General features: G+C 35.8%; 1 protein-coding gene across 1 annotated transcript; it reads right to left on the bottom strand.

The window, feature by feature from the left end:
- Nucleotides 1-6,115: 6,115 nt before the first annotated feature.
- On the bottom strand, nucleotides 6,116-24,051 carry Adck1 (aarF domain containing kinase 1). The gene is made up of 10 exons (XM_089242851.1): nucleotides 23,883-24,051; nucleotides 20,461-20,597; nucleotides 18,655-18,738; nucleotides 18,334-18,537; nucleotides 17,935-18,093; nucleotides 15,983-16,141; nucleotides 14,899-15,165; nucleotides 13,307-13,504; nucleotides 10,468-10,597; nucleotides 6,116-10,095 (listed from the first exon to the last, which is right to left on the bottom strand). The coding sequence occupies exons 2-10, from the start codon at nucleotides 20,590-20,592 to the stop codon at nucleotides 9,896-9,898; spliced, it is 1,533 nt and encodes a 510-aa protein (XP_089098977.1). The 5' UTR covers nucleotides 20,593-20,597; nucleotides 23,883-24,051; the 3' UTR covers nucleotides 6,116-9,895.
- Nucleotides 24,052-27,020: the final 2,969 nt, after the last annotated feature.

Genomic DNA, 27,020 nt, shown 5'->3' with positions numbered 1-27,020 from the left:
TTTTTTACAAAATGTCCTTTTTTTCCCTTATTTTTAATGAGGTGAACTTGAATTTTTGAAATTAAAAAAAAGTAAGATTATTTTCATGACTTATAAATTATATTATGACAATCATGACTCCATCGTAATTAATTATAGTCATATAAATACATTCCTCTATTTCTATTTGTCAAACATATACGTTTTTTGGTGAATTATTTGCCTTTGACAATTCTTTTGACTGCATTTGGCAACTTTCCTTTGTTTTTAACAATTTTTCGGCTATAACTGACGACTCTTTACTTGCATTTGACAATTTTTGGTTATAACTGTCAATTTTACTAGCCTTTGACAATTTTTTGGTGATATCCCGTACGAAACCCGAGAAGCTATCCATACTTAGAATAAGACAACCATAAGTATTCTTTATGGGCATTGTATGATATTTTATCACGTATATATTGTTTGTAATTGCATTTCTAATTGGGTTGCTGTATTTTTGAAATGTATGACATCCATATTTGTTATAGGCATCTTTTTCTCAGCCACATCGTTGGGCATTTTGCCTGTTGTGGCGTGCGTTGTATTTGTATTTGAATCCCGATTTCCCGTATTTTTACGAAGGAAATATGGTCAGAATGTGTAATTATTGCATCGTGTGTATATACTAATATTTTTCTATCGGAACTCTTTCCGCGGGCTGGATGGAATCCCTTGGCGGGCCCGTAGACCAGAGTTTGTGCATACCCTGATTTAGAAATAAATTTACATTACCGTTTTTCCAAAATCGCAGGAATGCTTCACGAAAAATTTCATAACTGGTCGGAAACTCGTTCTGCTTGAAGCACGCCATCTTCCCAAGATGGGCATCACAGACTTCCAGGATATAAAGGTGACACGATTTCTTTCTCACTAAGTAGTTTTTTTTTTACGTATTTATACATTAGACTAGTGGTTCTTAACCGCGGGTCCTTGGAGAGGTTTCAAAGGGTCCGTGTAAGCGTGGATGAGAAAACAATTAACTTTTTACTGTGACAGAATTTTCTGGATGTTACGCCGAAACAAGTCTGGAAATAGAAGTTATTTGTCCCCCTCTGGAATCGAACCCGGGTTCCCTTGTATTTTGAGCGAATGCGATAAACAATAAGCCAACGCAACACTTTCCAATTTCTTATATCATGTATACTAAATATTATTCGGAAAAGAAGTCCGTGCCCCCCCCCCCCACACATCGTATCAAGAGGGGTCTGTGATCTTCGTTTTATTGGCACATAGTTCCAACAAGAGTGAGGGGTGAGAAGACTCCAGACAATTAAAAATTTTCGTTGTTTTTTTCATGCTACAAATCAGTTTCCCAAAATAGGCAATATCGCCTCCTGGCGGCAATAAAATGGTTCAGGGGGCGGTAGAAGCTACGGGTATAGTATAGCATTTCCTGAGTTGGGGGTGATGAGAGAAGATATTTCGCTCTCTCTGAAAAAGGGGACAATGGAACAGAAGGTTTGAGAAACTCAGCTATAAATTCACTATAGAAGAACCCGTGAAAAGTCTGTCATCAAAATATAATTTTTGTGTTATCTCAGCTTCAATACACAATAAAGCTACAGAAATGAGTTTTTCTTATAAAGGACTTTGAGCGAACTGATGATTTTATCTTTTTTAATCAGAAGAATGATCTTTCTCTAGAACAGTTTTGATGTTGGTTATGGCGTGAATGATGAATTCAATGCTGTGTTTCAACATTTGGAGAAACATCTCATCTAAACCCCTAGCTTTATTTAATTAACATTTGTGGCATTGCGTCGCAAACCTGAACAAAGGATGAAAACTGTTGCGGATCATCTGAAAAAGTGTTTGCAAGATGAGAACTTTCTTGTCGTCTTTTTCATAAATCATTTTTATAGAATGAAAACATGTAACACAGGGTAATAGAAATAGGGTCTTGCCTCTGGAGGCACCATTGACAAATCTTAGCGGTAGTGGATAGTACTCGGATTTAAATTTCTACAAGCCGTCGTTGTTCACTCATTTCTTAATTCTTCCACTGTGTAGAAGTAGTATAGAATACGAGTGAAATTCATTTCAGGGACCCCGGACAACTATACCTGGAAATTAAAAACTAAAAGAACATAGATTTTTTTTACAGTAATGGTAAAAATTACTCGCAGTTGTTAACTTCTCGTGAAATTTCAGATCATTTGTATTGCTATCCGCAACCTGTTGAACACCAAGCAGATATTCTTTGACCGTCCGGTAGCTCTTCACAAGCGAGAACCATGGGCACTGTTTCTGGAACACCACAGCAGAACTGGTGTCGATCGACAGAAGTTGCGGTACCCAGAGTACCTGAAGAAACACGATATGCTGCCTACTGACCCTTGAATCCAAAAACACACAATCGACTTTTGTTTCTCGTGTACAAGACATTATTTTAAAAGCTGTAATTACACATTTGTATCTTGAAACATACATACCAATTAAAAAAAAAACCCCAAAACATTAATCTTCATTGTATTTTTACTCATCTATTGACGAGTCCCGAATACAAATGCTATTTATCATTCATCGATATCAGGGGTGGCATGCGGCACCCCGACTACGAAAGAATATTGTGCATCAAATTAAATTTGTGATCATTATTTGACCTATTGGTTACAACCGCAGACTTACTGATTGACAAACATTCATTATTTCTAGTGACGGAAATAGTTTACAATGTTCCTCACCTCTCTGAATTTTCTCCTAAATGAGGCTTTTTGGATCACGTGATATTTCCGCCTTTTTTGAAGGACATACAAGATAACCAATATGGCGACTTCCTCTGCGGTTCATGAAAGAAACAAATCAAATAAAGAAACATAGAAATGAATCGTTGAATTTTAAATGGGAGCTAGAAATTTCGTTTTTTTTTTTTTAACTTCGTTATCGATCTGCCTGTTTTTCCTTCAAAAAACGCTTGATTAAAGCTGCGGAATTTCTTCGATGTAATTTATATGGGCCCATATAATTAATTTAAAACATCCTAAACCATACGGATTGATGCAATTGGATAATATAAGACAATACGGAGACATAAATTCTCATTTTCTCGCTTGAGAAGATATAAATAAAAATTCGAAATCAATGTTATTGCATGGATATCCACATCAAAAAAGTGGGTCTGGCTCATTATTTTATATTTAATTTTCTAGGCTTCGTATCTCTAAGCGAGCTCAATATATTTCGAAAACGCAGAATTCAATTCAATTTTTAAAATTATTGATATGTGGCGGTAAACCCCAATAAATTTCGGCATTTCTACGCTAGAATCGGCAATTTTAACATTGATCTCTGTGTGGGGATCATCCAGTGTATGTCCCTCAGAAGTGATGATGATGATGACGTCTATTCGAAAAGCCTCATTGGCTCATGGAGTTTGTGTATGGGCATTTTTTTTTGCTATTATTTTTTCTCCCTCCCGTTGAGGAATTCGTCTTTCGTACCTGAATACATATTTGTTGTTCTTGTCACGAGAATGAAACTTTTTCGCAGTGGACGTCAACTCACACAATGGCAAATTGAAATTTCAACTAAAGTGCGCGCTACGCAGACTGGGCAAAAAATGCGCTGTATTTGATAGTGGGGGTTGATATTATGCAGTTGATCAAGGAACTTCCTCAAGGGGGCACAATAATTTCTGAATTTCGAACTGGCAAGTTGGTGGCATTGGCCGGGGGGTTCCGTGGGTGCTCGAGCACCCACGGTAATTAGTAGCACTGGCCCGTGCAAACCCAGAATCGATTCAAAAATCGAAATTTTCTACATAAAGCTTAAGACCAGCAGTCACAAGTTCGAAACCATAGATATAATATAACACAGTTAATCTTATGTCTATGTTCGAAACACTTCCAATGACCCTCCTCTCGTAAAAAGAATACAGGGGTATCGCACATCTGATTTTGTCTGTAAAATTCAAACTACGAATATATTGAATGGAATAATTTGCGGAAGAAACTGAAATTTTTGATGTATTGTATCTAGCCGAGAACGCAATCAGATAAGAGTAAATTTTACGAAGAAGGGGTGGAATCCTAAGCCCTGTGTAAAACCACTAAATTGTCCGTATTCCACCATATTACTTATGTGCTACGTTAGAATTGAAAAATAAGTCACTGGTCCCACGGATTGAATACGGGAACCTACTGGTCCGCAGCATAGGCGGAGATTGACTTGGAAGTCTGGGGGGGGGGGGCACGATGATGATGTCAGCTCATATATACATTAGATCAGTCGACTCCACCTTTGACGCTGCCCCCCCCCCCCATCTCCGCAGACATCCTAATTGGCCCGCTAAACGAAATCTGTTCTAAATAATTTATTTTTCCAAATATGTTAGCATTTAGAAGAGTGATATACCACCAGGGGGGGGGGCCTAGAGGAGATTCTTCTGCGATCAATATATCGCCGCGGGGAGAAGTGCGCGAAGTTTTTCGCTACTGGTCCCGCGGACCACCACAATTTTTTTTCTCGGTGGTCCGATTGTTTAATCAGTGGTCCCGGACCACAAATGATTTCGAACGCTGCTTGTAAGTATACAAATATGAAAGTTTTCCTGATGCGACTTTCATGCCGGAGTAGTGCCACTAGTGAGCAGCTGATCATTATGTTGGTCCTCGAAAAGAGAGAAATTGGACAAATAATCTATATCCAGGGTCTTCAACTGCTGGCCACATTTGACGTTTTAACCAGGCCCATGAAACTAGACACATTATTATCAAAGAGCTTGGTGGGGGTCATGCGTTTGAGACCCCCGATTTATATAAAGGTGAGTTTCTTGTGAACGTGAAAAGTAAATGAAGCATTTAGGGCACAGGTCTTGCCAATAAGAGGCATATATGATACACACACATTATCAGTTCTTTCATTTCCAGAGAATTTTCTTCCGTTGTGGTATTTTGCTAGCTGATTGTGTCAAGAAAGTTTAAAGTTGTGTTTTTATCTACAGAGGAATATCAGCGAAACCTTGATATAACGATACTCTGCGGATCAATAAAAAATACCGTTGTATCGAGAGGTAACAGGTGTCACCAGATTTATGCTGCTGTTAGCAGCTTTTTTAAATCGGCGTTGTTAGTACCAGCATAAAACACACTTAAGTATTTATTCGCAGCAAAATATTCAAATTGATTAGTGGAATAAAATTGTTAGTTGTTTCATCATGCCAGTTTTGTGTATTACACAGAAAGTAGCTTCACGGCAACTTCGTAAACACTTTCGGAGGGTAGGTAGCGCATAAAGCCGATATTATTAAACACCCTTGAAAGAACAAATACTGGTGAGGAATTCAAAAATATATTGGTGATTTTGAGTGAAATACAGTAAAACCACTCCTAACGGTACCCCCCCCCCTTTTACGGCGAAATAGTGATTCCCCATTTGTACAGCAAAAGTACATTTTAAATCCGACTAATGGTTATCCCTTTTACGGACGCATTTCTTTTTTGCCCCGTTGGTGCCCGTAAAAGAGAGGTTTCACTGTATAAGGAATAGCATTACAGCAGTTTCAAAATATTCTCAAAAAATATCGTTAGGCTAAAAGAGGAGTTTAAGATTAGACTATATTCAATTCCCAAGATTTAAAAAAATATATCACTGTAGAGGGATTTATTGTTATATCGAGTATAGCTGTAACGAGGTTTCACTGTATATGAATAATCAAGATTTTAGCAAAGGTAATATGTTCTGTTAATTTTATTTCCCTAAGCAATATGAAATGCAATTTTAAAATTCAATTCTTCCCCCCACCCCAAAGTATGTGCGAATCAATTTTTTTAATAGCAGAATTGGAGATGCAATTAAACGCATTCAATTTTATAATATTTTGTATGTTTGTTGGAGGGGAAGTCTCAGTTGTGCGACTTTTGCATTTACACGGACACTTTGACTAGGCTTTTTTGAACTCATATAAATGAAGTTAACTGTATATACAAACATCTGAGCCTATGATCTGTATGTCTGAAAGTACTGGAAATGTTTTTATTCTTCGTAGGTTGGATAAAAACTCTTGACCAGCAGGCTTTTTATAAGCGTTGTATGTAAATATGCATAAAAAAAAATTATCCATTGCAATGTTTGTTTTACTTCAATGCACAAATAGTAAATAAATAAAAAGAATATTTAATCAAAATTTCAAAAAATAAGCTTCCAAATACTGAGGTATAATCTTTTGCAGGCTTGTACACTCTAGCAAAATTCAAAAATATAATCATCTCATATAAACAATTAAATAGCACTTTACATAAGTATCTTAAGTCACTGATTGTACATAGATTAAATAATGGTTAGACATTTCGAGAGAAATAACAAATGTTTTCTTACAAAAATAATAGCAATGTACATATTATAAATGAACATTGTGCTCACACTATAAGCATAAAATATTAATAGAAACCAGAGATTCCCAAACTGTTAACACCTGTGGTATTGTTGGGGAAGAGATTTTTAGACTCCCCTTCATTGGCTAATCTGGAAGAACTTCACCAGAGTGATGTGATGCACCGTGATTAAAAACACCATAGCCGAATTACAGTATTACATTCTTTATAATGAAACATCAAATGAAAGTATCAAAATAACGTGTAGAACTAAGATATGTCATTCATGTTGCAATGGGGGTTGTATAGTTAATAAAACAAAGGAATTAACTATTTATACAGACACAGTGTTCTCTCACAGGGAATTAAGATTAGAAAGTTGTTGCAGTGTCCCACCCGAGGTCAACAAAAAAAATTGCGCTAAGTGCAATATTCGCAGAGATATTTGTATTCAAAAATTTGAGAAAAGATGGAAAAGAACAGCATAAATCACAAGGAAAGAAGCATCTGCTAGTTTATGCTATTCTTTCCCAGTATTCGTCTGATTTATGCTGTTATTTTCCAACTTTCTTCTAATTTTTGAATTATAATATATCTGCGAATATTGCACTTAGAACTGCGAAAATTTTTTTGTTGGCCTCAGCAGAAACAGAACAACTTTCTAATTGAGTTTTTGAGCGCAAGGTGTACATATAGAAAATTATTTTTATTTTAATAACAATACAACCCCTTGCAACATTAATGATGTATATCTGAGTTGTACACATTATTTGGATACTTTTTCTAATTGAAAGTATGCCTTCAGGATCAACAGTTTGCAGTAAAATGTGACAAGGGAAATTAAGTAATCACCCTGTATTATGTTGATAAAAGAATTTTCAATTTGGTCCCTTTTCAGAGAGATTCATTACACATACAAAAGCTACGTATTAGTACAATGACCATGTGATTCTCAAATTTTCTCCACGAACATAAAAAGTCGAAATTTAATGTCTGATGGGAATTAAGGATTATCTTATATATACAATTGAAGTACAATTTCACATACAAATTTCCATGCACAGTATGACATACTCATCATATCACAAGTACTCCTTACAGGAGCAATAAATGATCAAATACAACATCTTAATTTTATTTCACGATAAGTTAAATACAGTAATTTCCTGTGTATATTCTGTGGGCTATCATAGGATAAAATATTCTTTTTAATGCTATGCAGGAAATGAAATATTTTCAATACAAAACAAAAATTTCGAAAACAAAATGTGAAATTGAATTTTTACTCTCATCGTTCTTAATATCACCCTAGAAATGCATTTAGGAGAAATACTTGTGTATCAAAAAATATTCCATTTTATTTTCACTCATTCATTCTCACTTCCAGCCAAAATAGTTTGGGAGATTAAGTGTAGGAAAAATTGAGGCTAGTTGGCAAAGTCATTAGTTTTTGATTTTTCCATTTTTTTCTGTAACACTTACAGCAAATGTGAATGATGCTGTGAATAGCGGTACTCCTTGGCTACAAATGAAACACTTACAAAACTGTTCCAACTATGTCAACCCAGATTATACCCCCAGATGTGGAGGCAAGTTGGTATAGCATGGTTAATATAGGATCTAAGGGATAAATGTAAGTTAAGAGGGCTGGAAAAATCCCAGGCGCCGGATCGCCATGGCGAGTTGGTGACTAGAAAATCAGTACTGGAGCCTAAAACCTTCTACACATGGTTGCTAAATCAGAGCCTAAGGGTGACACAAAATTTTCATTACGATATATCTTTTAACATGGGAGAAGTAAGAGAAAAAATATTTAGGACCGTTTTTTTTGAGCAAACCACAAAAAGAAATTGGTTCTTTTAGTTTAGAGAAGCAGCTTTTAAGACGTTTTAAACGAGTACAGAAGATGCGTAACCAACCAAGACTTTAACCGCTCAGCCATAGCCCAACACTGCTGGTCCTTTGACCATAAATTTGACTTTTCTTCTGCAAAAATTATTCAAAAATGACTCTCACCGTCTGACTTGGACTTCTTCAAATCATTCCACATCAACAAAAATGACCGTTCGTCAATGATCTAACTAGCACACCACCCTTCTAAAAAATCTGGCAACAGTTCCTACAATAATTATTTTTTCTCCATCAGCATCACTACCATGTTCTTGTTTATGATTGGCTCTGTTATTTTACTTTCCTTCTCCTCTGCTCTTGTTGCTGGTTCATTTTGAATTTGACTCTTTGTCTACAACAGCAAGTAACTCCTGCTATAGGGAGTAGTTTCACTATTCTTTCTTTGCTACTGATGAAGGAACTTCATATAGTTCCGAAACAAGTTTAGCTGTGGTTTCTTTTTTGCAATTTTGGGCAGACACATATTGGCCTTTTCCTACAATAATTATTTCCCATTCTTATTATCGCAGATTCACAAACGCAGGCAATAAAAAAATGCAAACTACATACCAAAATTGTTAATTTTAGTGAATGATTTCTCTCCTCCTGGCCATATAATGATGTGCACTATACAGATGATCAGATTTACCCTGCCTTGCATCTCTTGAGACACTGAAGTGTTAGCAGACTATACACAGAAAATTATGGTAGCCTTTATAACAATGTCTTTAACACTGATAAATTTGACAATAATTTTTGAAAGATTTTAAACTAAAATCCAGACACTGCATTGCTGATCAATATGTGATTAAAGTATTGATCTTTTAATCAATAGAACTTGTGTCAGTGGTGGATTTATAAATGTTGTACAGTAGAGTCATGATAATTTGATTTGGACGGGAACAAGATTTCTTAAAATTATTGAAAACTCAGATTTTATGACAAACAATAGAAAATGTATGTGATGTTAGTTCCACTTAAAAACAAATGGTATCTCATTGCAGAGTAGGTTGGGCAGCCTGGGATCCAAATACAAAGTCTCTGAATCAGCTGTGTATGTATGGTTGTCTTAACAGGATGTATTGAAAAGGAGCAGATCCTGAAAGGGTGACAGGGATGATCATCCCCTCCCAAGAGCTAAGTATGGGAGAAAAATCAATCTGTCCCAGTAAATACAGGTCCATCTAGAGGAATCTAAACAATAAGCTCTATCTGTGCCTCATTATAGACACCAACTTTTATCTGCCCAGTATAATTTGTAATAGCTTTGATAGGGGTATATAAAGGCTACATCACTCTCATTCGTGAAAAAAAATTAAATAAGTAATATTTCTAGCAATAAAAATTTAAAAAAAAAGGTGGGAGAGGGTTCTTGAGAAAAACTTTGAAAAATTTTAGTGCTTCAGGTTATCTAAAGCCTTAAACCTTTTGAGATAGATTTTCAAGACTCTACTGTACATTTTGTGTACATTAAACACTTAATTAATGTCATCAATGTTGATTGGTAATTACTTGATACTGTATAAACAATAAAAATCTTCGAATAATTCGAAGCAATTTATCCATTCAAAGATAATAGTTATAAAACACACAATCCCATGATATAGGTGTATCATACCTTTGAACATAATTTTTTTTTTTCCGCTGTGTATGAATATTAAAATAAAATGATACTACATATGCACCATGGATCTGAGACTTCGAAACCAAAGATACCATTTATATAGATATATTCGAGTCAATGCAAAACTTTGGAATACACTAAATTTGAATTTGCACCAATATGTTTTACATGAAAGTTTTCTATTGTCATATATGGCTTTTACACAACATTGAGACATTGCGATGAATGATCCTGCAGCACCTTTGACACCTGGAAACACAAGACAAATAATGATTAAAATCTTTTAAATGATAAAAACATTTTTAGACCAAAAGGAAAGATACACGAGATAAATTTTTCTTATGGCAACAATTAATAGAATGTTGAAAAAAAGGAAAATAAAGTACAGCCAGCTAAGTCCAAACTGATTGGAATTGGGAACTGTTTGGATTACGAAAGTTAATTTAAAAAACCATTTAATGGCAATGGGTATCCTAATGTGTTAAATGGGCATTACAGACCTAAAAATTCTGTTCAACAGTGACCATTGTAATTAGTTTGAGGGTATGTGAGATCCAAACATTTTCGAAGTCTTCTTTCAACTTGTGTATATAAAAACAAAAAAAAGGGGAAAAAAATTACCTAAAGTCGATTCTATCCCTCTTAACAGGTCATTGGTTTTCAATATCAGCAGCATTTGCCTTGGAACTCGACTCAAAACAGTAGTTATCTGTGGGAAGTACATAGCTATGTTCTGCCTAACTTCTTCTTTCTAAAGAAAACAAAATATGGAAACTGATTTGAATATTCTGAATCAAAGTGTGTGTTAGTACAGAAATTGAGAAGTGAAGTTTGATAATTGTAAGATGTCTTTAATTGATTAAAAAAAATCCTCAGCTCTCAATCTCAGTACGATAAAGTACCAAAATTCACACCAATAAAATTTTGTATTAACAGACAAAACAGCAATTTCATTATGAACTCCCTCACATAAATGATTAATTTCATCAAAGGGCATTGAAGTAAAATAAGATAATTAAATTAAGTCATTCAATACAAAATTACTAGACTAGATTTTAAATCTAGTAACTGAAATTTTATCTCAAATGGGAGTTCATGCTTAGGCCTATACATATTAATATTAAATTACCATACAAGTATTATCATTTTTAAATATCATCTGAGAGGATAAATATTTACTTCAAATTTAGCAAAAATTCACAGTAAACTGGATCAACTAAACGAGGTTCGATAGTATTATTTTTTATCATGAAAAATAAAAGTCCAAAACTTATAAATTATTTTATCTTTATGCAATCAAGATTTTTTATCACTATTCAAAAGTAACTTGAAATAAAAATTATAATTTTTAATGATAATAATGGGAAAAAAACTACCACAATATAAAGTTTGTATTCTTTTTGTTCCTTACTTGGCTCTGAATCGTTAAAAAAAACTTTAAAATATCATGTTTTTTTAAAATTCAGTTTCCACAAAGAATACCTGTCCAAAATCAACTGAGCAACACTCTAAATTTTCAGATCCTTTTGAAGTTCATGTAAACAGTAAAATTATTAATAATAATAATAAAATATATAAAATACATATTTAAATCTGTAGAATAAAAATCCATCTGGATAGAAAAATTTTATTTGACTCACAGGCTAACTAAATTCAATACTTTATTCTAGATCAGTGGTTCTCAACTGTTTTTCCATCCTGCACCTAGTGCAATAGGACTTGCCTTTCTATAATTTTCCCCTTGGATAATCAGTTTTCTATTCACTATGTTTTTCCTGTAATCAATTACATTAGTTATCTGTATTAATTAATTTTTATAAACTCTTTTACTTATTATTTAATTCCCTTTTTTTGGCTACTGTTGATATTTAATATTTTGAATTTTTAAGTTAAAAAAATTAGTTTTTATTATAATTTTTTGAAATTTGGGAAAAGTTTCAATGAACTGTCCTTCACTTGTTGATTTTAGCAGGTACAACAATATACAGGACGTCCTCTAAGTCCTAACTTGGCCTTTATCTCACCAATTGTTCGCCGTAGAGAGAAATAGTTCCAATTTAGAAAAATGCTCAAAATGTGCAAAAAAAAAACACCCTATACCAGTTCTGAGAGTGAAAAGACAGCCTGTTATAGAATAAAAAAAATCCAAATTTTTATATGGATGCCCTATCCTAAAAAAACTCAATTAAATGTTGTTGCCCTATCTCTTCTGAGACAAAAAAAAAAAAAAATTTCAAGTTTCTTAGTGGTATATTTGAATTCATAAATTGGAGAAAAGTTGGGAAAGAACATCATAAACTAACGAACAAAGATCCTTTCCCTCATTTATGCTGTTCTTTCCCAATTTTTGAATTCAAATATCTCAGTGAATATTGCACTTCAAGCATGCAACCCTATTTTTTAATCTATTCCTACATTTGTTTAAATCTGCCGGATCAGTCCGTGAAATTAATAAAATGTATTTTTGGAGCATCTTATTAATATTATATGGTCACACATAATATTTGATTAAAATTTGGTTTTATCCAATTTTTTAACCAATTAAAAATTTTAACCGATTCCCGGCCCTAATTTTGAGCATTTTTTAAACTGGAACCATACCTCTACGAAAGGCTGAGTTACGAGTTACAGAACCCTGTATATATGTTTGGCTCTTGATTAAATTTTCTTACTTTTTTCCGAGCCATGCCCATGACAGTATCAAATCTAAGTGCAGTATGCTAATGACACAAGGTACAAGAACATAAATTAAACAGCAACATATTTTGGGTATTAATGGTGTTTTCTCTCAATCAAAATGGAAAACAAGTACAAACCGTAATCCAATGCGAGTTTCATGTAATACATTTCTACGAGTGAAAGTTAAAAGATAGGGTGTCAAAATATCCATATAATTAATGTTTCAAGAACCGAAAAATTCAATTCTTATCATTTCAATTTTCCTGAATAATCGGTTAACATGTAATTTTTTTTCCCTATCTCGCACACCCAAAAATGCTCGCCTATACCCGTGGTTAAGAACCACTGCTATAGATGAAGTTCTTTATTACATAATGAAGCCAAGTATCTAATCATAATTCATAACAATGTTTTATTAGACTTTTGGGCGAGTGGTTCCATGGCACCTAGCACTGCGACCAGAGGTCTTTTGTATTATCTCCCTCCCCTAAAAATTATAAGCCCTAAGTAGAGACCTGCAGCTGAAGCAAAGTTTAGCAAAGATCTCATAGGAATGTCGAAGATCTCAGGGTTCAATCAAATGACGACCCAAGTGTTTAAGCCTATGCACATTTCACATTCACTAAGAAAATTTTCCCTTTATATATGAGGTCATCATTTCTTTTTCATAAAGTGCAGAAATGGATGAAAATGTGTCATAAAGTGCAGAAATGGATGAAAATGTGTCATAAACATGCATCAAAACTGTGAAATTTTTAAAAATCAAAACTTTTATAACTACTTCTTCAAGTGTAGACTTGTGTTTTTCAATCCCTCTCGTTACCGCTCTCCATGATCGGGCAGTTACCATGCAAGCCAGAAGACCATACATGTCTCCCACACCGAGGTGTCGTCCCCAATATTCCACACCCTTGACATCAGCATTCATCAAAGCCATCCACATGTTACAGTAGCTTAATCGAAAATCTTCTGTGAGAGTCTGAATAAAAACCATTACAGATAAGGTGAATGCAAACAAATTATTTCTGGCACATAACATAAAAATGAATTCAGCAGTCACAAAAGATCATGATTTGGTTTATCATGCATTTATATTGAAAATAAAATATTTAATGGCTATATGGGATGTCTCATGAAAAGCCTTTCAAGAAGAATAACAATTCTCTATGGTTGATTTTAAAATTAAAGTAAACTATGAAAAGCTGCCAATAAAATGAATGGTGATTCAGCTAAGACATAAAATTTTATATTATAATATAGTCACTTCCGTTATTATACGTGATTATATTATAATAGTCATCGTATAACATTAGTTATTATTTATAACTAATAGTTGGAGAAATTTAGGAATTATAATTTTTATATAGCCAAACAAAGATATATCAATTCAAGTAAAACTTGCACCCCTCTATATTACACTGACAAAATTTATCCTTCAACAATGAAATGAAAATTTGTTGAGATATCAAGATTCAAATATTTGATTTTTGCCACTTCTCGTGTCTTTCAAAATCCTGAAAATTTTTCCAGCTATAAAAATTTAATTTTTATTTCAGCATATAAAGAGTGTCAAAAAATCAAGAATTTCAATTATCAATACCTTATTTTTTACTCCAACTTCACGAATTCTCAAAATTCATTCAAATGTCAAAGGGCAATTTTTAGTGTAATAGAGAGCTGCTCAAATTTTATTGATCAACATTTTCTGGATTAAATACCATATTAAAATTATAACTTTTAAACTTCCCCCAATTACAATTATATGGTAATGCCACTATAGGGAACTAGGAAGAGAATTTTCCCTCTTTCTGATATTTTTTGATATTTAACATTAATATTAGAATCTCACAAAATTTTTATTCCTTTCGGACACTCTTCAAACATCTTTTGATTTTTACTCATTTTGATATAATTGATATGGGACGTTCAAGATACACGCACACATCGAGCTATTGTAACAGCATCACAGGGCCTCAGGTAAAGAGAGTTTTTGGACCCCCTCTACCTGACTGATATTTACATATTCACCAATTCATATATTCACTCTAGAAAATTTCATCAGGGGGGCAAAGCATCCAGCTACAGCCCTGCATGGGGTCTCATATGCATTAAGGGCTCAATGGGGGGGGGGGGTCTATGCCTTAAAAAAGGCCTCGGATACATACAGGATGATCATAACATCTTTTGACAAAATATTAAGGTGATAATACAGTTTAAGACAAACAATTTTTGTTATGGTGCCTCACCGTTGTAAATATAGTTTGTATTGATCTGCACTACGATGGCGTGATTACTCCAAAAAGGGAAATTTTATCTAAAATAATCATTGTATCTAAAATATATTTGAGCTTTATGAATTTACTGAAAGCTTACAACATATAATCCATGGTCGAGGAGGGTGATTATAGTTTCTTTGGACTTGTCTTCTTTGTACACGAGCACATTTCCTGGATGTGGATCACAGTGCACATAGCCTTGCGCAAAAATCATCTCACTGTACAGCTGCCCGAGCTTCTTTGACACTTCACTTGGAGATATCTTGTGCTGGACATAATAATTCTTGTCATTTACTTGACCGCCTTCACAAAACTCCATAGTAAGAACTCTAGAAGTTGATAAATTCCAATAAATTTTTGGAACCTGAAACATGTTTATTTCAATAACTTCTTTTGCTACATGCCTAATGTAAAACATACATGCACACATATTTAGAAAAAAATGAAAATTCAAAAAAGATTATGATAAACGAGAGAAATTTTTAATTAATATACAGAGTGAGCTTGAAGTAAATTGGCTTTTTCAAAGCATTTTGCAGCTGCAATCAATCGCCGGATGGTGCAATTTTTGTACACATAACTACCCTCATTAATGCTATTTACCAATAATAAAATTAAAAAGCCTAATTATTAGTAAGAAAAAATAAATTACACAATCATCGGACAGAGGTCACAATTTCAGCTACAAGCATAGTCAACCAAAACAGAATGTTCAAAACAACTTATTTCACATCTTAGTATCGGATGTTTTAGAGATTCATGCGATATTGCTCAACATGTCCTTCATTATAAATTTGAAGTCATTTAAAGGAGATGTCACATGACTGACAGCATAGGTGATCAACGATCTTTTAAGACATTAGTTCTCAAATTTTTTCCATCTGCAGCTCCCTTGCCATTGAGACCATTTATCCCAGCTCTCCAGAATAGTCTGGAAAAAAATCATTTTACAGTACTGAAGGGCGCAAATAAAAACATCAACTCCTCTTGACACTTTTGACAGAAATTGGTGGCGCCCCCTAGAGCCACAATTCACATTTTGACAACTACTGTTTCAAGATCTTGACATTGAGGTTTTCCCCCCAAGATTTTCGAAGTTTGGAAAATAGCCGTGTAGGAGGAGCTCTCTACACACAAAGTGGCCATGAAATGTAGAAACATTATTTCAAAATTGTAGTTACCTTTAACCATGTCAACGACGAGAACATACGAGACACTCGTTCAGCGCATTTGCCTTCATGAATGAAGTCCAGCTCAAGAGGAAGATTACGTTTTGTTTCCTCTGCCAACCACTTGAAAGTGAATTCAGGAAATAACCAAGACACAATATTAACAAGTACCTGAAAAAGAAAAGGGGATTATAAATGAAAATAGTTGTGTTTAAGAACATTTTAATAGAATTTTCAAGTCAGTGATGAAATATCAGGAGTGAATCAGTCTTAAGATTCTGAAGAACTTATTAAATAACTTGAGATCTAATAATGCATGTAAATGGCACTTATTACAACCATATCTTATGGATAGTTTTAAAATGACGTTTGAGGAAAGCAAAGAGAATCATGACAGTTTATATACAGTAGAACCTGGATGAAACGGAACGTCAAGAGACTGAAATGTTCTGTTTTAAACAGGTTTAGATTTCATGAAGGTGCACATCAAAGCATTAATCATCGACGGGACTATCTTTTGATTCTGCTTGAGACAGGTTTTTACTGCATCAAGCCAATTCTCATTCATCCAGAATACATTTCAAGATTACCAAGTCATTCCTAGCCAGGGCCGTCTCAAGAGCATCATGCATGGGCCCCTGAACCAAGTGGTTCTTCCTAGGCCCTACTTAGTAAATTCCAGAAAACTTCAACCGGATCTTACTTTCGTGAGGCCCCCGGGCCGTGTCTAGGTGGGCCCATGCGTTAAGACAGCAGTGATTCTAGCAGCCAATGAGTGGGAATAGGAGAGCTGTGCAGTCGGGGAAAACCAAAGTTAGGGGAGGATGTGATCATTACTTACAAATTTTATTTTCAAAGGGGTAACTGATATAGGTACATATCATAACCGTCTATGAAATTGACCATTTTTGCCATCTATGAAACTGAGAATGAAATACACCTTGATACAAGTTTTATCTATTGATTTTATATTTCAAAACTAAGCATTGACATACTTAAATATTCATTATAAATAGAGCCCGGATTATATGCACTAAAAGAGTGGAAAAATATGCTCTAAAAATATGCAAATATGCACTTAAAAATGCAAAAATATGCACTTAAAAATGCAAAAATATGCACTTAAAAATGCAAAAATATGCACTTAAAAATGCAAAAATATGCACTTAAAATACAAAATGTGCACTGAAAATCCCAAAATATGCATTAAACATCCCAGAATCTGCACTAGAAATCTTGAAAAAGTCAAAAATTCTGAGATATGTAAAAATAATGAGAAAATATGCATTAAAAAAATCACCATGCAAAAAAAACATGAGTTTTAAAACTATCTTTTCTATTTCTTAATACATACATATTAATTTACAAAAAATATTCCCTCACATATATACCGCATATGCAAATAACTTCTACATATTTTTTATTCAAGCTTTTTTTAATTTTCAGTTTGTTGTAGCTGCTTAATAATGAAAATGCCAGTAACAAAAGAATTTTGACACTATTTCTAAAAAAAAAATTACCACTTTGACGTATCTCTAGAAATAGCCTTACAATAAAATGGTTAATATTTGTAAAATACTTCACAGATATGTATTAATTCACTAAATTTCACCTGACGGGAAAAAAAAACCGATGTTATGAAAATATCATGAACAATATTTATTGAACAAAAAAATTGAATGAGCTTAAATAAATCTTCAAAAATATGCACTTATATTGAAAATTCTTTGATTTTATGCATTTATATGCATTAATGATAAAAAAAGGCCAAAATATGCAAATGCATATCTGCATATGCTTTTGCATAGAATCCGGGCTTTAATTATAAGCAACGATCTTAATGATTTAGATAGCAGGAGCATATATGAAAGTGGGGGGGGGGGGGTTGTTATAATTGGCACTTTATTATACAAGTATCTGGGATTAACTGTGTATGTGTAAGGGGGAAAAAACAACCAACAAACCTCCATTGTAGCCATGTCTACAATCGCATGTGACTTTACATTTTTATGCTGCACTTTAACCGCAACAGGAGTACCATCATGCAACACAGCCTTATGTACTTGGGCAAGTGAGGCAGCACCTAGAGGTTCCGATTCAAACTCTTTGAAAGTCTTTTCAACCTTTGAGAATAAAAATTGGGATAATGAAAAATTCTGTGTTCAATACCTATCATACGCTTTATGTAAATGATATGCAAGAAATTTCCCAAAAAATAATGTTGAATACTACATTCAGAGAACAAGCATGATAAAAAAAAATGCTTGCACTCAAATTAAGAGGAGAGAAGAAAAGAAGTAATGAAGTGAAAAACGCTAACCATCGAAAACATTGAAAAAAATATTTTACTCATAAAAACTCACATCATTTCCTAGATCTTGTTTCAAAACATACCAAACATCATCCATCGATGCTTTTGGAGCCTTGTTGTGCAAGACCTGCATCGTCGAAACATATTCATAGGGCAAAAGGTAATTAAGAGCACCAATGTGCTGACCAACTTTAATGAATGCTCCACCATTCTTGCAACACAAGTCCAAAAGTTTTCTAGCTGATCTGAAATGAACCTGAAATGTAAAAGAAAATAAACCAATTTTCAACTATCCTTTACAAAATAATTTGGAATCAAAAACTGTAAAATTTACAATGGGAACGACTTTAAACTTATGATACGAAAAAAGCACCTCTGACTTTGTATCCTCATATAGTTTACTGTTACGATCCAAACCCTTCAATGTCCATTTGTAATCAACTGCAATCGCACCAACCTGAGAAATGAAACAAAAAGTAATGTTTAAAACTTTACCTTCTACTATTTTTCCAATTAAAGGAAAATGATTTTTTGCAAAGCAATTATAAGTTTTGAAAATGGCATGTTTTATTCTATCTCCTTAATTCGCAAACATGATGCAGATGAAAAAAATAACAGATTGCACTGTCTGCCGACTGCCAGCACTTATCACATGATTCCCACATGACTACCTAGGGCAAGTCTATTCCACAATAGGGGTTGCCCTCCTTAAAAAAAAAATCCCACTCTACCTCTACAGAAAAATGTTGTCACACTATACAAAAATAAACCAAATTATAACCACTGTTCCATTTTCATTTTATGCACCCTTATGCACGTGGAAAAAGAGGAGGGAGATAAAGCCTAAACCTGTGTGATCATGTGACGAGTGATGCTAATTACCAAATTTAGCCAAAAGGAAAAGCATGCTTATCATTTGACATTAAACATTGAAAAGCTGGACACACCATGCTTCACATCTCTGAGAAAAATTGATGCGTTCTTGAAGGATGAGTGCACCCGGAAATTTATTAAATAAAAAAAGAAGAAAAATAGAGATATATAAAGTCGTTAAAAAAATCTCAAACATCGTCAACTTTGCCATTGGGCTACAAATAATAATAAATCACAAATCATCTGTTTGATCTAGAAACAGTGGCGGATTAAAGTCGGTCAGGGCCCCGGGCACATAAGAAAATATCAGGCCCCCCCCCTAAATTAGGAAAATGTGTGTGTTTTTCTGGCCCTTTAGAAGCCAAGGCCTTTTGGCGCGTGTCCAGTGCACCCGCCAATAAATCCACCTCTATCTACAAATCATGTGCTACATAGCCTCTAAAGTATATGACTGATGTATAAAATCATAATCATTGTCTTCATCATGGAATACAAGTTGTCTTGATATATTTCACTTGTCGTGCTCAATGGAATGGTCCATGCCTAGCAAGTTGTTTATATACCTGTTGTATTGTTCTTCCCCCATCTATTGATGGTGTTGTGATTTCAGACCTCTGTCGCTCTAGAATCGGGATTCTAAATATTATCCTTTGAACAATTATTTATTACGTCTTTTGCGAGATACCCCAAGCTACCACCAAAAGTCAATGCTGTGAAGATGTATTGCACGCCCTCCTCTAAAAATAGTTGGTAGCCATGACTCAGACACTGCCCGTTTTTTCTTTATGCCTAACAGTAGGTACATTATAACACAGCATAAGAAGAAAATGAGAACAAAATAAAGCGTGATTTTACCAATTTTCTTTTTACATGAAATGAAACCAACAATGATGAAACCTTGTTTCAATGATGCTCGATATAATGATCAATCCCTCTACAACTATATTTTTTCCAGTCTTGCTTGGTAATGTCTATTATCTAGGCTAATGTTAAATTTCTGCCTTGATATACAACAATAATCCTTTTAAAACAATATTTTTTTTTCTTGGTCCGCAGAGTATCGTTATATTGAGGTTTCACTGTAATACAGTAAACGTCTGTTAACAAGAACTTAAAAGAACAGGAAAAATTACTGTTTTTTTCAATGAATTTCTTGTTATGAGTATTATGTACCTTCAACATTGACTTGTTGACAGTGCATAACAAACCACTAGTTATAGCAATATTTTCATTTTAAACTTTTACAGCATTTTTTACCACTGCCCAAAAACGGGATAATTTAGGGGGGAAAAAAATGTGAAATTACAGTAACAGCTGCTCGTCCAAATCGCCACGCACCAAGAGTAGTAACTTCCCATTTGTTTTTGTGCAATGCTGTAACCGCCAATCCCGCTGCTCCAACAACTAAACCAACTTTCACAAATCGACGTATTGACATAATTCCTGAAATAATATGCAGAGAAAAGCAAAACATTAAAAAAAATTCAATGATGAGAAATTTTTTTATCAACAATGAAACTCCTTCAAACCACAAGCATCAGGAGACATGGTTTAAGCCTGTAATTACAGTAGAATATCATTAACACGAACTTAATGACATGAAATACTCTACTACTTAACCTTAACGGTACATGCATTAATGAATCGGTATGCGCCAGAATGTGTGTTGAGTTTGTATGTGTGTGATCCCCTAATGTAAGGTTATCAGATTCAAAATTGGACAAAGGTTGCACACATACACAATTCATAAGGCCACTGTTCCCAATTAAGACACACACACACACAGACGGCGCCACTGTCGTAACAAAAATCATTTGTTGTAATAATTTTTCCCTACTAGAATAGAATCTCTAAAAACAGCAAAGAAAAGAAAAAGAACAAATAACGATCCCCGCCCTTTTAATGAATTGTTTACACAGTCCAGTCAGCTTTATTATTTTACCTGCAGCAAGGCAAGAGGTTTTCTTTCTTTGCTCTCAGAAGGTTTTTTTTTTTAATTTTGAGAGCATTGCTTTTTTTTGCCAGAGGCGATTTCACCATTGAAATCAGCATCAAGTGTTGTTGTTGTTTGAGTATCCTATTTTTCTCGTTTCTGAATAGAAAAGGCAACAAACCCCTCCCTCCCAACTTTAATATATGACATTAGCAATTTTTTAAATGGATGTTGCGGTTTTGTTCTTCCAGAGCAGTTTTCCGGACTACCTGTTTTTCATATTATCCTGGAGTGAGCTGAGCCATGGTTGAAAATTTAAATAGCATCTGCCCTGCTTGGGAGCAACTTGGATTCTTGTAGGTGAAAAAGCAGTATAAGCACCCTTCTTGGCACTGCTTTGGCGCCATGGCGCCAAACAGTGCCGAGTCTAATGTAACCCCGAGAAAGGGAAATAAAAAAGGTTTTTTTTACTGCTCACGTTTTTTTACCCATCCTGAACGGCACAGCAATAATCTATTAGAAACAATCCTTGATGCACATGCACATGGAATTATCCTTACGACACAAACACGTAATTAATCCAAAATATGCTGTTGTTGAAGTTACTAGGCCTCGGCCCAACAGAAACTATTTAACACCGTCAAGAATTTAAAAAATCAGTGCTGAAACGCGACTGCGAGCAGAACATCCTGCAAAAATGCGCGGTGGAAGTGAAATGACATGTAGTTCAGCAATGCATTATCGTAGAAAACGTTTCGTGCATGCGAATATGCAAATAAGTGGCTGCACCTATAGGCCGAACTTCATTCGGATTTGGCCACGTCGCTTCGCTCCTCCAGCCATTAAAGGGGGCCCCTGCCCTCGGCCTGTAATTATCAACTCTGTTTGCACCACAACCAGAAACATGGCAATATTATTTCATTAAGCAGGATACATGGCAAGAATATTTCACTAAGCAGGAATAAAGCCCTAGCAGATCAAGAACACAGTATAATCCAGTTGAGGCTGAAGGTTAACAAACGTTTCCGAGGTGCCACAGTTGGAGACTTTCTGAAGGGGGTCTAAACTGCATCCCACCCTAGAAAACAGCAGAAAACAAACTTCAGGCAACCACAGTTGTGTCGTTCAACAGGGTTTGAACCTGGATCCTTAGGACGAGAGTCCAGCACGATGACCACATGACCGCACTACAGCTGACATAAAATACTGCTTAACATGCAATAAGTCAATACCCTCATGACCAAAAATTCACGGATAACAATTTTCTCGGTCTGTTTCAGTTTCACACATTTGGCCAATAACCTAACCATAGTATATAGTTATTTTTCAAAAACTAATGTACAATAGGTGCTTGATAATTCAGCCGTAGGCTAGTTTGGCACATCCAGTAGTCTGCCGTTTTTCAGGCGGTTTTTCTTTGACCATAGATGGCATGTTTTTGCACAGAAGTACATATTATTTGAATAGGCTTTCTCAATTGACTTTGCGGCAGCTCACCAAAGACTGTGGCCAACAGTCGTCAATTTCGGGGACTGTGCAAGAGGATGTTTGTGCTCGACAGACCTGAGCATAATGCTGATTCAATGTTGTGTTGTCTATGATACATTAAAAGCTGATAGTTACAGTGGTGACCCAGATGTTCTGCGGTGGTTAGCTTTCAACTTCTATTAATCTGGCAAACCCTGGTCCGATATGTGCCAGGTTAGTGAGAGTCTAATTCATTTTCCTTAATTCACTGGAACGTATGTTGCATTACCAATGCTAAAAACATTTATGTCAATATCACGAAACATAAAAATTCATGACACATGATATGAGTGAAACAATTTCTTTGCTATTTCATAAAAGAAAATAAATGGCAAGAACCCAACATAAATTTCTGAGCCCTTGCTATATAGGGCTCCATGGCTCTCACATGCTGCAGTACGGCCCCATCTACAGCTCAGGCTTTCAAGGGGGCCCCACCCTATAGTGAATTTATCCAATGGGAAAAAAACAAAAAATGAAAAGTCGTCCCGGGCCCCTGAGCTGAAGTCGGGTGTTAGCCCCATCTTTGTGAGCCGCTATAGTGGTCGAGTGGTCATAGTGACGGACTCGCATCACGAGGATTGGGGTTCTAACCCCACCGTCGCCATAGTGGTGGTCGGCTGAAATTGGTTTTTTGTGGTTACCAACTTCAAGGTATGAATGCGAGCTGATCTCTCCTTTAGAAAGACAGCACAGACAGCAACAGACCTACAAACAGTACAAACGTAATTAAATCATAACACATCACTCGCTTCCCTTCTGAAATATAGATGGCAGCACTGAAAAATCAAACACAACACTACATATGCACTCAGAGTGTTAGGTACACACACAGTTACACTTCCGGCACAACTCACTAGGTAGTAAATCGCCCATAAATGGGTAGGTAGCCCAAAAAGGTGATAGACCTGAGTTGCGCTAATTTTCGAAAGAAAAAAGAACCCTCATCTTTGCGGGAGGCATGTTGGGCCCCCCCCCCCCCTTAGTGTCTCCCCTCCTTTAATAAATTGAGTTGAATATCGATTTCCCCCCCCCCCCAATTAACGAAAGTAAATAAATATGTAACAGGAACAATGTTTTCCCCCCCCCCTTTTCTGAAAATAGGGGCCCAGAAGTCCCTCAGGTTAGGTAATAGGCTGTGCAAAGATCGAAATTTGGAGCCCGAATCACGTTTAAAATTATTTAAATGCTACAAGAGGAAAAACACTTGAAAAATTTTACAAAACGAGGAAAAAATCTTTCTTTCTTTTTTTCCTTCTCATATTTACCTAAAAGATGGACAGATTTCTTTCCTATTTTTTTTAAAAATAAATATGGTTGATATCAGCTGCAATTAGTCATCTTCAACAAATTTAATAAAAAGAGGGCCGCAGGAAAAGCCTGGGGGGCCACTGTAAATTTTTGGCAATTACACAGGTCACAAATACCACAACAAATACCGGAAACTTACGATTTTTATTTGTAATGAATGTCACAAGTTACGATAAAATGTTGTTGCCATTCGGAAAAAAATAAAAAAAACCCACGATTCAGATATGTTCTACACTAGCGGCGAAAATTGTAAACTTTTGAAGAGTAAAAGCTTCCCCCCCCCTCCCCTTTTTCTCGTTCAGTGACGTCAGAGCTAAGAGTGCCGACTTATGGCATGGGTCTGAGCACTACTCGAGAGTTGGCCACCTGGAGGCCATTGGCTGAAGTTAAAAAGAGGCTGCAATGTCTCTTTTCAGCAAAAATCACGCCACTGTCTGTGTTTTGAGGAAAAAAGATCATTTGATCATTTTTTGTCTCACTACGGTCATTTTCTGTACACGAGGGCTAATTAGACCAGGACCTACAATTTATTGCCGATTCCGAACGGCAGGTTTATTTTTTTATACTCATCGAGAGGTTGGTGCGCTAACCCCTTGATGGGAGACTCCCTGCGGTAGCAATTTTCTCTGTGTTCATGTCGCCGTTTCTGTTGTACCCCTGTGTCAGGAAAGTTTTTCTGACAAGGACGAACTGGGTATCGAACTCGCGACACCTCTAAACATCCTTTGGTACTTTAGGCAAGTACCTTATCTACCTGGGCTACCGCGCTCAAGGAAAAAAGAATTGTCTCTCCATTCAGTGTTTCCCAAAGTGGGCAATATCCTCCCCGGTGGGCGATGCAATGGTCCAGGTGGGGCATGGCCCCCACAAGGGGTGGACTGACAGGGCCCGGGAGGGATTTTAATCATTTTTTGTTTTTCCACGCTATAAATTCATCATAAAGGGAGCCCTGTGAAAATCTAGTCGGGGGCCCGTAAAAGATCCCAGCCTAGGGGCCCTGCTTAAGGATGTGGGGGCCATGAGGTGGGGCGATAGAATCTACAAATATAACATAGGATCCTATGGGTTCGCTTGAGTCGGGGGGATGGTAAGGGAAATAACTGCATAGGAGGCTCATGCCCTCGACGATCAAAAATTTATTTTTTTAATGCAATTTTTTTTAAAAATTGAAATTTCATAAGAAAATACCTTTATATGTTATTATAATCAATTTCTGTTAATTTCAATGCTATCTGAAGGCTATGAACTCAAAATTTATTTTTAATAAAGTCTTTGCGAGCCACCCTCTAAGCTATTCATGGTAAATCGAATAAAGACCCTTGGTCTGCGGACCTGGGGGATATTTGATGCGGCCTGCCCTCCTCAAACCTAATTTTGTAAAAATTAACGAAACGGCACACTTACAGATCGCTTAAGTGACCCGTGTTACAATTGCAGAGCATTTAAGAGGCCCGTGGCACATTTCCAGATCACTTAAATGACTTGGGACACAGTTCCAGAACACTTAAGCGATCCGTCACAAATTAGAGATCCCTTGAGTGACATGTGGCATAGTTTTAGAGCAATTAAGAGGCCCCCCAGTGTGGTTCTACATCATTCAAACTACCAGCGGCACGTTCTTAGATTACTTAAGTGATCCGCGGCATAATTACGGATTGCTTGAGTGATGCGTGGCACAGTTCCAGAGCACTTAAGCGGCCCGGACACATTTCCAAAGCACTTGAAGGATCCGCGAAACATTTGGAGATCAATAAAGTGGCTTTGTAGGGGACTTATCAATAGGTAGAATGTTAGTTCAGGTGCCCAATAACTACAAGGTTTTTTTCCGTTTCTGGCGCACCGAATAAGATGTTATTAAGAATATTTCATATCTTAAATAAAGGGTGGTTGATGACGTAAGCGTCATCCAACACCCCCCCCCTTCTCCTTTGTCATCAAAAGGGGGGGGGGGGGTTAGCGCGCACCAACCCCTCGACGAGTATAAAAAACAAGCCTGCCCTTCGGAATCGGCAATAAATTGGATGTTCCGGTCTAATTAGCCCTCGTGTGCAGAAAATGATCAAAAATGACCAAATGAAAAAGAATAGTTCTGAGAAAGTCACATTTTGAGCATTATCAACGTATAATATAGTACGATATATTACTGTACAATATAGTTGACTAATTTCCTCTCTCATTCTCTGCATTTCAGAGCACTATTGACCCAAGATTAAAGGTTTGTATTTCTCCAAGCTTTAAGAAAAAACTCTTCCAGAACCCCCTTTTGTGCTTTATCTTGAGCTTTTTAGAGCTCAAAAGAGCTCAGAGCTGCTTTCCACCTTTTCCTAGCTTTTGACACGGCCCTATACATAAGCTAGTAGATCTTGAGAAGGCACCTGCAGAGAACGTGGCATTTCTAGGCACTGTAAATCTAGACAAGTCTCCTACACATGAGGTGGTATTTATAGGAGCAAGCTCTATTTAAGGCATCCAGAGCGCCGTAATCAAAGCTCTTGGTGGCTCTTCACAACAGAACGAGCATTTGGTGAACGTCATATTCTCAGAACTCAGGCACCTGTGGACAGTGCCGTGTTAAGGCATGGGTCCACCTGGGCACGGCCCGGGGGCCTCACAAAAATGAGATTTGGTTGAAATTTTCGAGAATTTGTTTGGTGAAGGTCTCAGAAAAATCTATTGACCCGCGGGCCCACGATACTCTTAAGACGGCCCTGCCTATGGGAGGTATTTCTAGGAGCTCTAACGAGAACGACCAATTGCGGGGGAAAAAAGTTACAGCAAGAAGTGGGCAAAATTTCGTCCTTTAGTAAAGGCGGGAACAGGGGCTGCTGCTTTGAACATGCTTTCAGATGAAGATCTTGAGATAAATTTTGAAAAATGGTAATGAAAAAACCTTCACTTTTTCTCTCAAATTCGTACAAACCCAAACAGAGGCAAGAAAGCCAAACTGCAAGAGGCACATATACAAGTAGAGTTTTTTTCTCACTCATCATTTTATGAAGGTCATTGAAGGTAGAAAATGAGAAATTCAATTTTTTAATCACATGTCTTTTGGAGATCAAAAGTCATTTACGAGAATAGGTGCCAATGTAGGCAAA

The sequence above is a fragment of the Pholcus phalangioides genome, unplaced genomic scaffold (assembly GCF_987345545.1).
Source record: "Pholcus phalangioides strain wild (caught in Gottingen) unplaced genomic scaffold, Ppha-v1.0 ptg000003l_1, whole genome shotgun sequence".
NCBI classification, from domain to species: domain Eukaryota; kingdom Metazoa; phylum Arthropoda; class Arachnida; order Araneae; family Pholcidae; genus Pholcus; species Pholcus phalangioides.
This window is presented reverse-complemented; position numbering and strand designations above follow the sequence as displayed.

Bases quoted from the DNA above. Each gene is read 5' to 3' on its own strand.
- Adck1 (XM_089242851.1), bottom strand. From the start codon at position 20,592: ATGTCAATACGTCGATTTGTGAAAGTTGGTTTAGTTGTTGGAGCAGCG. The intron at 18,739-20,460 runs GTAATTTCACAT...TTCATTTCTCAG, and splicing joins TTGGACGAGCAGCTGTTACT to GTTGGTGCGATTGCAGTTGA. The intron at 13,505-14,898 runs GTAAGCTTTCAG...GTTTTTATTCAG, and splicing joins TCGACCATGGATTATATGTT to ACTCTCACAGAAGATTTTCG.